This window comes from Schistocerca serialis, chromosome 3 (genome assembly GCF_023864345.2).
Source record: "Schistocerca serialis cubense isolate TAMUIC-IGC-003099 chromosome 3, iqSchSeri2.2, whole genome shotgun sequence".
Classification (NCBI taxonomy): Eukaryota; Metazoa; Arthropoda; class Insecta; order Orthoptera; family Acrididae; genus Schistocerca; species Schistocerca serialis.
Genome location: NC_064640.1, coordinates 229,505,985 through 229,522,619, shown reverse-complemented (window position 1 = coordinate 229,522,619; position 16,635 = coordinate 229,505,985). Strand labels below are relative to the sequence as shown.

At 39.2% G+C, this 16,635-nt stretch overlaps 1 protein-coding gene across 3 annotated transcripts in view; it reads right to left on the bottom strand.

Moving 5' to 3' along the window:
* Positions 1-16,635, bottom strand: part of LOC126469962 (glycosaminoglycan xylosylkinase) — a 111,183-nt gene that overhangs the window by 23,562 nt on the left and 70,986 nt on the right. For all 3 annotated transcript variants that reach the window (XM_050097379.1, XM_050097376.1, XM_050097377.1), the window contains one exon: positions 12,071-12,242. In XM_050097379.1, the coding sequence (XP_049953336.1) occupies positions 12,071-12,242 (172 nt within the window). The remainder of the gene's footprint in view (positions 1-12,070; positions 12,243-16,635) is intronic.

The following is a 16,635-nucleotide window of genomic DNA, read 5'->3' as shown; positions in this document are numbered from 1 at the left end:
CTAGATTTATTCTCCAAGAAGGTCACAGAGAAGCAGCACTCTTGGCCACCATTTTACACAGAATTTTTATTGGCTCATGAAGAATTAGAAACTTCCAGTTCATGGTGGAAGGGCATGCCTTCCCTACACAGCATGTTTAAAAAAAAGTGTCACATATTCCTACAGGAGCTAGTTTTGGACAAAACCAGAAAAAAAAGTTTCTGTAATTTTATGTCCGGAAACCAATATCGGTTGAAAGATGGGCTGTTAAGAGTTGCTGTATCAACCATACTCTTGTGTCTCAGTCCTGCACGAGCAGTGACTTTATCCCTATCATACATGAAGCAGGCAAGCTCTTCAACCAGCAGACCACATGGCTCGATAACAGTTCTGCCATTGACTTCTACAACACATTACTTAAGATCTGCAGTTCACAGTCTGCATTTTATTTACAGGTAACGCACGATTCACGAGAGACGGCAAATTATCACAATACGCACAAGTAGTCAGATGCAAATCCTTGAGAAACCATGGGGATGAGGCATCAGGACCGATTCAGTATATGTTGGTGACAGATTCATAAGTCATACATTTTGCCAGACAGATTTAACAGGAGCTGTGTATCACCCATTTCTGTACGATGAATTACCAGCACTATTGGGGAATGTTACCCTTGCAGAAAGGCAACAACTGTGGTTTATGCATGATGGGGTACCACACCATTTTCTGGAGATCGTGTAAGAGTATCCCACCACATCATTCCAGAGGTGATGGATTCATCGAAGAAGCCTGGTAGCAGAGCCTCCCCTTTTGTTGGAACTGAATCCATTGAATTTATGGTTATGGAAACATTCAAAGGCATCAACAATGTGCAGACATTACAGGAGCATGCATGTGACACAATCCAAATGGAGTCAGGTGTATTTGAAAGAAAGCATATTCACTGCGAAGAAGAGCTGAATGATGTGTCAGGATGTGTGGTAACCACATGCAATACTGGCTATAGCATCCACTTCTAAGTAACACACAGATAGGAATAAGAAGTCATCTTGACTCTTATTTCAAGTGGTATTGGTTTCCTGACACATCATTACAGGAACTTTTCTTTTAGTTTTGGCCAATATAGCCTCCAGTAAGGATATGTGACACTTTTCTTTAAACACCCTGTGTGTACATACCATTGGCCATTGACTTCCATGTTTTTGCAGCCACCAACTAACTATCCCCCAGCACAAATCCACCAACTAAATTTTATTCTGCAATTTACAATATGCAAGCTGTTTTAAAAATTTCCCCACCGACGTTTCATCTATGGAGGAAAGCATTTCCACACCTGTGGATTTCACCAAGCTGGCAGCATCACAAAAAGATGATGAAGATTAAAAGAACCTGCTGAAAGACAAGATGGCCCTGCACTTGCTTCACACTCCACTGCCAGGCACTGAGGAGCTGATATACTGCAATGAGTCAGCAGGCCGACAGTGGCCGTATGTGCCTGTCCTTCTGCAATGACAGGTTTTCGACACTCTACATGGACTCAGCCACCTGCAGATCTTGGCTACAAGGGTGCTAGTAATGTAGCATTTTGTATGACTGGGTACAGAAAAGGACTGCTGTATGTGTACTCAGACCTGCATTCCCTGCCAGAAGTGCAAAGTGATACGGCACGTACGAGTTCTGCTCGGAAGTTTTGGCATACCAGAGGCACAAATTTCACAATCCACCTGGACTTCATAGTCCCCCTTCCCAGTTGCATGTAAGTATGAGTACTGACTTGTGATGACTGACTGATACACCGGGTGGCTGTTAGTATTCCCACTGCAGACACAAACTATTGAGAATGTGGCACACGCAACCACCTGCAGTTGGATTTCATGTTATGGCTGCCCCCAGCTGCTGACTATTTTTTTATTTTCTATTTACATGTCAAGTTCTGTAGGGCCAAATTGAGGAGCAAATCTCCAATGTCATGGAACGTGACAGTACATGAAATTACAACATAAAAGTAATAACAGATAAAAATAAAATGTTTATGAAGCCCAAAAAAGTCAAGCCATAAGTTTAAGTAAACACAATCAATAATACAACAAGAATCAGCTTAATTTTTCAAGGAACTCCTCAACAGAATAGAAAGAGTGACCCATGAGGAAACTCTTCAGTTTCAATTTGAAAGCGCGTGGATTACTGCTAAGATTTTTGAATTCTTGTGGTAGCTTATTGAAAATGGATGCATCAGTATACTGCACACCTTTCTGCACAAGAGTTAAGGAAGTCTGATCCAAATGCAAATTTGATTTCTGCAGAGTATTAACTGAGTGAAAGCTGCTTATTCTTGGGAATAAGCTAATATTGTTAACAAGAAATGACAGTAAGGAACATATATATTGAGAGGCCAGTGTCAAAATACAGAACTCATGAACAGGGATCAACAAGAGGTTCACACTACTTATTGCCCAAGCCACCTGTTTCTGAGCCAAAAATATCCTTTCAGAATGCGAAGAGTTACCCCAAAATATAATACCATATGACATAAGCGAATAAAAATAAGCAAAGTAGACTAATTTTCATGTTGAACGATCACTCACTTCAGATACAGTTGTTATTATTATTATTATTATTATTATTATTACAGGATTAATCAATACAAAGATTAATTAATAACATTATCATCTTGTATTCCTGTTATCCTCCGCCAAGTCTCTTTATCCAGCGCATCTTCCTTGTCGATGCTGCAATGTTCCATTACTCCATTTATGTGGTCTGTCCAAGAACGTCGTGGTCTTCCATGCTTACATCTACCGGTTGGTTTCCATTCATAAACCTTCTTTGGCAACCAATGATCTGGCATTCTCATCACATGTCCATACCATTTCAATGATTTTCTTTCAGTTCTATCTATCACTGTATCATTTGCCTTCATTCTAGCTCTTACATCATCAAATGGTTCTGAGCACTATGCGACTTAACTTCTAAGGTCATCAGTCATCTAGAACTTAGAACTAATTAAACCTAACCAACCTAAGGACATCACACACATCCATGACTGAGGCAGGATTCGAACCTGCGACCGTAGCGGTCGCTCGGCTCCAGACTGTAGCGCCTAGAACCGCACGGCCACTCCAGCCGGCTCTTACATCATCATTGGTTTTTCTTTTGATTCTTGATATTCTGGCACTCCCACGCAGATAATCCATTTCCACAGCTATTAGCATTCTTTTGAGATCTGCATTTAATATCCATTTGCTGTTGGAAATATTCTTATCCCACAAAATCTTACATCCTGACACTTTTCTGCTTTGCAGTATTCTATATTTTACTTCTGTTTGGCCCAGTCCATTTTTATCAATATGTGCCATGAGATATTTAAATTTCTCTTCCTGTTGTACCACTTACAATGATTAGAAGTAGGTTTATATTATGCAACTTTGTATCTGTAATTACGAAGTGTTTATTCTTTGTTAGTTAAGATCACTGATTTGTGACAGGAAAAGATAAATGATCATTTAAAATAATGAAATTTTATAATATGTGTAAGTTTATAAGACAAGCAATGTGTACTGGAAGCTCGTTCATGCTTAGGGCACTTGTACTGTAAAATGTAAAAGATGTAGAGAAGTCCCTCCGCAACGTAAGTGGCTCGGTGTGATGTAAAAGGTGGTTTTGGCTGTCAAACTGGGCGGCTCCTTGGTGTGAACGGTATGTAGTCAGTAGCTAGGTGTTGCATGGTACACATAAACAGAGCCAAGGGAGGCAACTGGAAGCCACTTTGCAAGGAAGTTTGCCTCAGATGTGGATTTGGCAGTCGCTTGGTACTCTCGGCAATAAGGAATAGCTCTAACACATTAAAAATCTGCCGCCAAGAAAAAATTTCATAGAGCAATCAAACATGAAGAGCCGTGAGTACAGTTAGCCACCATGTTGCTTGCCACCACAACTTCGCCACTGCTCCATGAACTTCATACATACAGATATGTATGCATGGACCAGTTAATTTGTGTGAGTGATTTCAATAATAATCCAAGTGCTATAAATCTGTGTTTGGAACCATATCTTCTATCCTGATCATGAACCTATGCAGGATCCTCTCCTAAGTGTTCAGAAAAGCGAGTATCCTGTTTCAAAAGAATTAATGATTTATTTATGTTTGTCAAATGTGCAAGGATTAGCAAGAGTTGAAGTTAATTAGAATTTGCTAAAGTGCTCTCAGTTTAGTGCAAAGTATTGTTTTCCAAAAAAATCTGTGGAAGACTGTGTAAATGTTACTGTCTAAAATACATGCTTCACCGGTGATGAAAAAGGAACATAAGTTAAACTTATATGAAACATAATTTAGCCTTGATTACTATTGTGAACAATTTTTTTTAAGTTAATTGAGCCCAGTGTTGAACAATTTGTCTTGAAAAGTAAAAACATAAACTATTAAAAGTGGAGCTAAGAATTAACTTAAGTCGAATTAAATTTTGCAACTGAAATAATCATAGGGTTTGATTAGTTATATTATACCAGTATATGGGTCCCCACCATATTCTTCTCACATTAGAAAGATAATTGGAATATTATTGCTACTAAAGAAATCTGATATCTTTCTTTAAATGGGAGTATAAACAGTATAATTGTGATATTATTTTTTAAATTAGTTGTTGTTACATGTTAGTTAAGTCAGAAGCCCCTCCTGGCCAATTTTAGTTCTGCATTTCTTCCAAGTAGTGATCTTGAGTGTAACTATTATTAGTATGAGTTTGGTACATTTTTGCTTTCTATGATTACCAGTTTGTGCATTATCGGTAACTGCTGCTCCCCACAGTTCAGTGTCCTGTGTCAGTTTGTACACTATGTGCTATTCAAAGGGAAATCTTAAGGAAAGTCACTTCAATAACTACGAGGTTAATCCCAAAAGTAAGGTCTCCTATTTTTTTATAAGTGCATACACTTGTTTATACCTACAATGGTTTACATTAGTTTACAGCTTGAACATTTAGCTATTTTTCGACATAATCACCATTTCTGTCGATGCATTTTTGTAGATGCTGTGGCAGTTTTTGTACGTCAGTGTCATACCAGCTCGCCGTCATGCTGTTCAGGATGTTATGAACCTCTTCTTTCACCTCGTCGCAGAGCTGAATCGCTGGGAACACAATTAATCCTGACAGGTACTGTGAGACTCTGAAAAAAACTCAAACGGGCAATTCAGAACCGGAGAAGGCGAATGTTAAGAAGAGTGTACACATTCTCCATGACAATGCTCGCCCACACACCACTCGGCAAAGTGTTGCTCTCCTGCAACAGTTACAGTGGAACATAATCACCCACCCACCCTATAGTCCTAACTTCGCGCCCTTGACTATCACCTGTTCCCTAGGTTAAAAGAACATTTGGTCGGAAAGCAATTCAGCTCTGACGACAAGGTGAAAGATGAGATTCATAACTTTCTGAACAGCATGACAGCGAGCTGGTATGACATGGGCATACAAAAATTGCCACAGTGTCTACAAAAATGCATTGACAGAAGTGGTGATTATGTTTAAAAATAGCTAAATGTTCAAGCTGTAAACTGATGTAAACCATTGTACAAATAAACAGGTCTATGTACTTATAAAAAAATTGGAGACCTAACTTTTGGGATTACCCTCATAATACTCAATTTTCTTAAACATACATTTCTAAATTAATGTGCCTAATTGGGCTGCGACCATTCATTTTGTTTATTCATATATGAGCTTTTCTACTTTCATTAAACCCCAAAGTTAAAGCCTGTTTAGTTTTTGCTGTTAATTGCAATAATTTCAAAATTATAGTCCGATACCTTCATCCATTAGATACACGCACAGTCACATTTCCCAAATCCTCTCGGAGGGTAACAGCAAGTCGTGTCATGGCAGGCTAGTGTTATACTGTCTCATAACTGCTTTGTCATTGATGTGTACTTCAAATTTAGCATCACTATTCACCACCAGATACGCTGTTTTTGTTACACTCATCTGTAGTCCCCATCTGTTGTATTTCTGATACAATTGCTGTATCATGAACTCAAGGTCATAATCATCTTGTGCTACAATAGCTTGATCGTCAGCAAAACTTAATGAAAATATTTTTACATCGTTGACAGTGATTCCCATTCAACTGTAGCTGTTCTTCCAATTTCAGAGAGCCACTTCTACATATCAGTTGAACAAGACGGGTGACATACTGCAACCTTGTTGCAAACCTTTAATGACATTCATAGCTTCTGATAACTTTGAACATCGTTTAATCTGTACCACATTATCTCTGTACATTTCAGTAATAATGTGTAAGAGGTGATCATCCATACCTATAGCTTTCATAGCTTCCCACAGCTTAGATCTAGGGACTGTATCATAAGCTTTTGCTAAATCTACAAAGGCAATGGGTAGCTCTTTCCCTACTGCTACTGTAAATTGAAATTCCCTCAAAATGGAAAAAGTCATATATGTTTTCTATTTTCAAGAAAGGGAATAGAAAAGACACAAACTGCTATAGAGGCATTAGTGCAACTCTACAATGTGCCACTTATTTGGCAAGATAATGTTTGAAAAAATTAGGCAAAATGTTGGCCACCATATTGGGGAAGACCAGAGGGTTTAGGCCGAATAGATCATGTACAGATACCCTACTTATTTTACAACAACTAATGGAGAAATTCAGATACAGTTCAAATAGTAAAAATGGCAGCATTAAGTCTTTCAACAAGATCCTGATCGTGGGCTTTCCATGACAGTTTACTATCTATCCGAACACCTAGAAGTTTGAACTATTGAGTTTCACTAATCATATGCCCATTCTATGAAATTAAAACATCTGGTTTTGTCGAATTGTGTGTTAGAAACTGTAAAAAAAATGAGTCTTACTGTGATTTAGTGTTAGTTTATTTTCTACAAGCCAAGAACTTGTCAAGAAATTAGAGTTACCCATAATACTAGGGGGCATACCACATAGCACTGACATGTAAGAGGCAGATGCCGTAAAATGTTCCAACAGCACAATGTTCTCTTTGTTATAACTAGAGACCGGATTACATGCAATTCCATGTTGCACATGCATTTGCATATTTGGCTCCTTTTTACTGGTTATTGCATATTTTAACTAAAAACTGGTGACAATGCATATTTTCGCTCTATGTTTACAGTATTTTAAAAATTTTGATGGGTGGTCTCTAGCTTGATCTAGTTTTCATGTCTCACAGATTGACTGCGACCTAGAACTGTGTACATTCACTAACCGGGAGGCCACTGCATAGCGAAATCATTACAGGAACAGGAACAGACAGACAGAGTCAATGCTCCTGCACCCACGCTCCCGGTTAATCCTCTCCACTGTTATACTGTACGTGTCGGCAACAATTAAATTAAAGTACGCAAGCTTTTAGTCACCTGTCCATTGTTTCAGTTTAGCTTTCTATTTATTTGTACACAGTTGAACATGTTTATAATGTGTAGTGTGTAACATGCTGTGCACCATGCAACCCGGAAAAAAAAAAAAAAAAAAATCGTTTTGTGGATAGCTGAACACCCTGGAACATTTACATATGACAGAAACGTTCCATATTTTCGAGTTTACGAGAAAAATATTTCATGCAAAAAAAGTTTCAAAAAGACCAGCACGTCAAGACAAACCTTCATATTGCAGGAATGCACAAGAAAGGACCACGACAACAACTAGTTGCAGTAGCAGGGATTTGTCCAAAGGTAACCAGAAAAGTCAGTTTAACATGGATCTATATGAAGCATTCATTCCTCTTCACAAGCTTTCAAAGGCTTCCTTCACAAATATTGCTTAAATTAAAACATACCAGATGAATCAACATAGTGTAAAAATTACATACTGACAATTTACATACATGTTCTGGAAGAAATACGCAATGAACTCCAGGACAGCATTTTCTGGATTTCAGTTGATGAAACTACAGACACTTGTGGCCCTTTCATTGCAAATATAACTGTTGGTGCTTTAAAAGAAGAGCCTTCTTCCTATTTAGCGACCTGCAAAAAACCTGAAAAAGTAAATCATTCTATGATCCCCAGATTTGTGAATGAGTGTATTAGAAAAATATTTCCAGAATCTTCTGCAGATGAAAGGGTGTTTGTGTTTATTTCAGATGCTGCTACCTATATGATCAAAGGAGGAAAAGCCCTCCAAGTATTTTAACCCAATTTGATTCATGTGACGTGCTTTGCTCATGGAGTACATCATCTTGCTGAAGAAGTACGTTCCACATTTGTGAATGTACATAAACTGATTTCATCTGCAAAGAAAGTGTTTCTATAGGCTTTTGCTCGCATCAAGACCTAGAAAGAAAAACTACCAAATGTGACTTTTACCTCCCAAACCAGCGGTAACTCGTTGGGGTACGTGGATTGAAGCTGTGTTGTTTTACAATGAACATTTCGAGGCCATTAGAGGGTAGTAAACAACTTTGATAGTGCAGAGACTTTGGCAGTTTGCCAGTGCAAGGAAGCCTTTAATGATTCTGGAATTAAAAAAAAAGACATTGCTGTGATTAGCACTCGTACTTCCCCTAGACCTGCAAGTATTAAAAGTTTGAAACTCAAGGTTTGGCACTAAATGAATCTACTCAGTTAATGAATATAATTATTCTAGTGAACTCCTCATTGCCAGAAGTATTCCCAAGAAAACTTAAAGAAAAGTTTGAAAAAATTTTAAACAATATCTCAGGCTTTGAACCCTTGTGCCAAATCGATAGTTTTATTAATGGGATGGGTCAAGTTATACCAGAAACAATAAGTGCCAACATAGTACCCAAATTCAAATACTGCCCCGTTACCTCAGTTGATGTATAACGGTCCTTTTTCTGTTTATAAAAATGTTTTGAGTGATTGAAGACACAATCTTACTACCGAACATTTCGAACAGTGCTTGGTTGTTTATGTTTACAATAGTAGAAAAAGTAAGATAAATTGTAAATGATGCTTTGATCCAATAGTATTAATTAAAAGTTAATACTGCTCAAAAAAATTCATGATTCTATGTTGTTTTTTAAATAAAATATTACAGAGTTTTTGTGCATGCCCCTCTGCGTGCAATTTATCTCAAAGTTGCTACTGTACATCTAGACTGTTTTGCTGCGACTCACTCACTTCACATCCGCTTGTTACCAACAACAATAGCAAATGGACAATTCTTGAAACACGGTATGCATCCCCATTTGGCAAATTTTTAGAAAAAAATCCCAGAAAGGACCACTTCCTAACCTCTACCAGAAAGTATTCAGAAAATGATATCAACTTTCTAAATGTACTGATTTTTCGCATGGCCGGCACTCTTCCTCGTAATTGATATGCACAGGTTTGACTTTTAAGATATAATTCATGCAGTAACTACCATGTTTTTTATTATTTGATCTTGCATATTTCAACAGATTTCAAGCACTTTTATGCATATTTTAAGGTTTTTATGATGCATATAATCTGGTCTCTTAGTTATAACTGACCAGCTTCCGCATGACCATAGTCAATCTCTGCCTGAAGATTACAAGTAGTGTTGAAACGTCACAGAATGATGCCTTGGCTTGGCTGATAATTCAAGATGACTTCATCAAAGCCATGATTATTTTATCATATACATGAGGTATTTGTTGACACTACCGCCCAGAAACTGCAGATTTTTATAACCTCATCAAGGGAACTGTAGATTCTGTGCACGAGTAAGACGCCAACTACTGAAGTGGTTGACATACTAGGTGATGGAAATATTTTACCAGGTTCTGGACATTAGTACTGTCAGTTCATATGTAATATATAACTCCTTCAAACATAACTCACAGGCAAAAAGGCTTGAATACATGAAGAACCTTGCCACAACTCTCATCAAACCTCAGCCAGAAAGAATGTTGAATGACACAAAAACAAATTTTGAACTCCTGGCGTGTATTTAAAGTGTCTTGGGGATATCAGAAGAGATGGCTGCTTACACATTAAACAAAAAGTTTGAAATGAGGAAAACCTCCTGCTTGCATGAACCTCAAAAGAAAAAGAAGAAGTCTTATGTTTGTTTTCTGTGTAACAATCCAGTGTGTCTTGAATACACAAATAAATAAAAAAATAAAAAATAAAAAAATAAGTAAACTTGAAAATTACCATTGTGAACGATGCCTCCACACTGAAACCACTGGAAAAAAACCCTCCATGAAAGCCCATAGTATGCTACTGGATGATCAGCAGTTAAATAGCTGATAGCACAAGCATATGTGAATGAAGACTAATAATATCATGTACAAAGCACTAATTATGAGAAAGCTTCAAACAATATGGATGTGGTAATTGTTGAACACTGACCAAAAGTAAACACAAAAACTAACTCCTCAATGATGTTCAGACCCAACTGGCTTTGTGCACCAATTTGTTACTGTAGATAAGAGACTGATTCTCCAATGTATGCCAGAAATTAAATAGCACTCAAAGCAACCTGCTGGCTTTACACCAAAACTTATGCCCTATTTAATCTACCAGACATTTCCTATGATGCAAAAAGAATTCTTCTTATTTGTTTTCTTGCAAAGTATAAAAAGGTAACTGAATGACATTATGAAAGTCTGCTGAACAAACGGGATCGAAACATTTATGACAAGTGGTACAGATGGTGATAGGATACAAGCTACTTTCATCAAGACAACAATGCATCTGTCCACACAGTGGTTGGTTGGTTGGTTGGTTTGGGGAAGGAGACCAGACAGCGTGGTCATCGGTCTCATCGGATTAGGGAAGGATGAGGAAGGAAGTCGGCCGTGCCCTTTCAGAGGAACCATCCCGGCATTTGCCTGGACTGATTTAGGGAAATCACGGAAAACCTAAATCAGGATGGCCGGACGCGGGATGTCCACACAGTGGCTTTGCCAAGAAAGAGAGACATTTTAAGTACAAACTGTTGTAAGATCTACTCCACCATATCTGTCATCTCAGTTCCGAAAGTAAATGCCATTTGTACATGCAATACAGTATTTGTCACTGTCAAGTTGAGAGTTATTTTCCATGCATTTTCATATCTACAGTAGAATGGTGCTTGCATCGAATAATAAAACTGCTTTCTTAAAAAGTTATAGTTCTTCATTGTTTCATATCCTATCATCCAATAGATACTAATTATCATTTACTTAAATATTAAGATTCCCTAAATCTCTTCCATATCATGCAATTCCCAGTATGTACTAGTTGAAAGGAATACTGCTGGGGAAAAAATAGAAAAAATAATAATAAAAAAATCAGCTGTTAAAGTTTAACAGTTGGTCACAATTTGGTTAACACCAAAGACAGGCACCTCCAAACAAAGCATCAGTATTTAAAACTTCCTCACAGATTAAAACTGTGTGCCGGACAGAGACTCGAACTCGGGACCTTTGCCTTTCGTGGGCAAGCACTCTACCAACTGAGCTACCCAAGCACGACCCATGACCCGTCCTCACAGCTTTAATTCTGCCAGTACCTCCTCTCCTACCTACCAAACTTCACAGAAGCTCTTCCGCGAACTTGCACTTGCCCGTGAAAGGCAAAGGTCCCGAGTTCGAGCCTCGGTCCGGCACACAGTTTTAATGTACCAGGAAGTTTCATATTGGTGCACACTCCGCTGCAGAGTGAATATCTCATTCTGGAAACATCCTCCAGGCTGTGGCTAAGCCATGTCTCCGCAATATCCTTTCTTCCGGGAGTACTAGTTTTGCAAGGCTCATGAAAGAGCTTCTGTGAAGTTTGGAATGTAGGAGACGAGGTATGACAGAATTGAAGCTGTGAGGATGGGTCATGAGTAGTGCTTGGGTAGCTCAGTTGGTGAGCACTTGCCCACGAAAAGCAAAGGTCCCGAGTTCGAGTCTCAGTTCGGCACACAGTTTTAATCTGCCAGGAAGTTTCATATCGGCGCACACTCTGCTTGCTGCAGAGTGAAAATCTCATCCTGGCATTAGTATTTAGATTGAGAAAACACCAAGGATGCGAACAGCAAATTAAATTTTGGCCAAACTACGAAAATTTTATCTGCATATGAAGTTCTGTTTATTACATCCAAATTTTACTGCAGAAAGTTAATACCCACACAAAATTAACTTAACAATATGAAGAAGACTTACCTTGCAACAGCATCAAATTTGTATGTGCGCTGCCAAGGATGTCTGTACTTCTTCAGCTTATAAGACTCAGGCAACCAATATATCAGTGCGCCTTCCATGACATCTTTGTGTGCACATACAGGATCTTGAGGACTGCAGTAATAACACACTCCATATAAACACGTGTCATTACCTGAAAACAGTTACAAGTCTTAGATGGTGTCCACAACTGAGAACTATGTTCAGTTGTTAACTAGATTTTTATTTTGATCCATAAAATAAAAACATTTTCCATGTACACTTTCACCAGTTGTACCTACACATTTTTGCTATTGCAAAAGAAACTTAAAAGATTTTTCAAAAAATGTCGGAAAAAAGCTTCCTAGTTACTTATTTTATGTCTGCTCCTGTTATGATTGTATAATCCATAAACAAAGCCAATTTTGTTGTGAGCTGAATGTAGAAAGAATGAAAATAACAGTAACAAGAAAATCCAAGTCCTCAGCCAGGTCAGTATCCAAATAGCAGCTAGGCAGGATTTGTAAGAACTCATGCAGCATACTATTGAAGACTGACTTGCATCAGCTACCCTAGTTCTGTGCAGCTATTGGCAGAACCTGAAGGATGAGAGTCAGTTAAGAGTTATCAGTGGCCAATGTCAAGATGCCCTACAGGGTATTTAAATGATAGTGCAGTGTGAAATAACTGTGAAAAGCTGAGATGACCTGGAAGGAAACATGTTCTGATCATCCTTCTGGACCATCAACAAAACCTTCTTCAGAACTGGGTTACACGATGACGCCAAGACTATCTTGCATGCTATCAGAGGGAATTTATCCAGTGTTATTTGGAGATGTTGATTCAGGGCAAAACAAACAGTTTCCTGGCGGTCTAATCACATGTTGGGGCCAAGAAGCAGGCAGGACAGTACATCTGCATTGGCATATTGGACAGTGAGATGAAAGTGGATCTTGTAGTGGTACCCACTCAAAAACAACATTTTGTGCTGCAGATGCTGCACTGTTTTATCTGCGAGCTTAGGACAATGCCTGAGTATTGAAATCCAGGGTTAGTGGTAGTCACAAGTGGAATTTGCTGCCATCCAAATACACGCATTTCTTAACCTTATACAAATTATTGCTAAAACCACCTCCTCAGTTCTGGAATATTTGAGATGTGCAGAGTTGAACATTTTGGAGGCAAAGGCAACTGGGGACCTCGTAGCATCCAGCAACTTGTCAGACAAAACTCCCACAATGCTGTACTGGAATGTCAATGTCAACATCAGGCCCGGTGAATGTGGCATCAGACATGAATCAACCAAGATCGTCCTTAAGGTGGTGAAAAGCCAGATGACAGACGGCCGACCATACAAATTTGATGCCCTTCTTGTGCAGCTTATTGGGAGTGGTGTGTGTGTGTGTGTGTGTGTGTGTGTGTGTGTGTGTGTGTGTGTGTGTGTGTGTGCCACTTGGGGAAGAAACATGGCATAGTATGTGATTTTACCCAGAAATGAATGCAACTGTTTTATTAGATACCGGCATTTTTATGATAGCACAGACATGGTAGCACATGAGCATGATGCCTCTGTGACTAAGAATGTGCCTCAAGTATTTGAAGCTGGGGGCAAAGAAACAGCACTTTTCCAAATGAGGTTGTAAGCCATTTTCCTGGAGCTGTTCAAAAAGGTATTCAAGATTCTTTTGATGTTCCACGTGCATAGAACCCGTAACAATGGCATTGTCCAAATAACTGTCACAGTGCAGAATATCTTGAAGCCGTTGTTCTAAATACTTTTTGAAAATGGTGGATGAACACACAATGCCGAATGGTATGTTATTGTATCTGAATACACAAAACGGCATATTTCAGAATAGTAAGTCATGTGATCTATCGTCAAGTGGCAGTTGGAGATATGCATCCTTTACTCCAATCTTTGAACAATAGTGGCCTCCATCCAGTTTAGTTAACAACTCCTCTGGGCAAGGCAATGGACAGAGATCAGTGTTAGACTGGGAATTACTAGTGAAATTAAAATCACTACAAAAGCTTAACAACCAATTCAATTTTTAATGACAATCATCGACATTGCCCATTGACTTGTGGAAACTGTGGAAATAATGCTTTGATCCTGAAATTGCACAAGTTATGTCTGAACAGCCTCATAGAACACACATGGAAGCTGGTGACCTCTGAAACATTTGGGCACAGCAGAATGCTTCAGAGAAATGTGAGCCATATAATTACATGCATTGGTTCAAAATCTCTTTGTACGAATTGCACAGACTGTCAAGATCAGAAAAATCCACTACCTCTGACTCTAAGTTGACTTGGTCCTCTACTTCGAAACCAAAGATGGTAAATAAAGGTGCTAAGGAGGTTAGTACACATTCAGTGTTTTTGTACTTCACCATCAGTGGCAATTCTCTGAGTAGAAGAATGACCCTGAGGCAGCAAGAGAGGGTCTGGCACAGCAGAGGTGGGGGTGTCCAAATGGAATTCCATAGACTGACCAAACAGCATCAAGTCTAGAATGATCTTTCATGGTGGCATGGGAGCCACTTGCTCCGCAGCCATGATAGTGTAAACCATTGTTTTCTCCCCATGTCACAGCTGAGGATGTGGCTGGCAGGTCGCCTGTTGACAGAGGTGGCCCAGCTTGCTGACCCCAAACAGTCCACTGCACGATGTGGGCATCTGCTTCTGGCATGCCCACCACTGCAGTTATGACAGGACTAGAGTTTCTTTGACTTGCGTGTAGTTCATAGCAACACTGACAAGAGAGGTTTTGAACCAACCAGTTAACATTACAAAAAGGGTCACTCAACACTGACAAGGGAGGAGAACGATCAATGCAGTTAAGTCTCTCAAGGGACATTGATGATCTGGATGCCCGTGAATTCAGGTGAGACTTATGAGCAGAAATAGAGGATGATGAGTCAAAATCATCATCTGTCCACTTGTTGCAATGGAAACTAACTGCTTTAGAAGCTCGAATGTCATTTGCAAAGGCATGCTGAGCTGCTGATGCAACCTCGAAAGATTTAGCAATTTTACGCACTTCAGCAAGACTCGGATTGGACTAGGCCAAAGCTTTAGCCATGAACTCCCTTGCCAGGAGCAAGTGCACAATCACATCTCAAATCAATGGTTCCACACATGAAACTTTACAGCTCTGGCAGGTGAAATAGTGCTGGCGTGCGAGACCCTATTAGTTGGTGACCCATGCTGTGCAAGATTATCCACATGTTGTTTATGACACTGAATAAACCATAGCCTTGCTGCAACAAGGTGTACCTGCTAACCATATTATTCAGTTAACAGATCACATAGGTCATTGAAAGACAAGTCACCAGGGACCGAGAGAGGTTGCAATTTCTGCACCACATTGTATAACAACTATTAGAAGACAAGAGCAATGGATTTAGCTGCCTAACAGAAATGCCATAAGCAAAGTAGTACAGTTCAAAATGGTGGGGACAGACTTCCCAGATTTTCGAAGACTCATTAAGGCCACTAACAGTGGTGTGGGCACAGCTGTGGCCACAGACTGACATCATTGCTGTTGCTGCTGCTCGTGCTCCTCCTGAGTTATGATCTGCAAGAGCACCTCCTGTTGTTCTTTGTGCTGTTGCTGTTGTAGTTGGAGTTGTTGCTGTCAAAGTTTTGGAAACTTGGGATCCATAACACTGTTACTGATTGTGAAGCCATAAGCACACTAGGATAAGACCTTTTCGCCACTTTTATGTCCGTTCCTGGTATTAATGCAAAAACTGTAAACAAAGCAAAGTTCGAGATCTGAACACAAAAGGAACACCAATAATGATAACCAGAAAATTTAAGTCCTCAGCCAGGTCAGTGTCCAAATGAAAGCTAGGCAAGATCTGTAAGAGCAGCATAATATTAAAGACCCACTTGCAGCCACTGGCCTAGCTTCATGCTGCTAGTGGCTGGGCCCACATAATCTGTCACTCATGCCTCCGGTGATGCCTGTCAATCACTAACTGTAACGTCTCTGACCCATTATCGATCTTATCTGCTGGCACGGATTTTAAAACTTATACATAATAGATTGCAGTTTCTTACTTCCTGTGAATCACTTTACACAAGGAGCTGCACTGAGGATGATGAGAGAAATGATGATGATGATGATGATGATGTCATATGTAGTCCATATATTGGTGTCCATGAAAAAGTTCTTTCACTGAAATCGTACAGGCTTTTTCAGAAGTGATGGTCAATATTCAGTGATATGACAGGAATCATCATTCAAAACAGAAAGGTCAAGTAAACATGGGATCTAAAATGCATACCTTAAGAGCTATGGGCACTCGTTCATCTTCACTACATTGAAAAATAACTCTTCTAATGAACAAGTGCTCATAAATTTAAAGGTATGGATTTTAGATCACACATTTACTGCGTAAGGTATGCGTTCTAGAGCCCCTGTCCACTTGACTTTTTTTGTTTCGAGTGATCATTCCTGTCATATCCCTGAATATCACCCATCACTTCTGAAACACCCTACACACAACTTCAAACCATTATGGAACTTTTTCCCACCAACATCCCCCACAAAATGATGA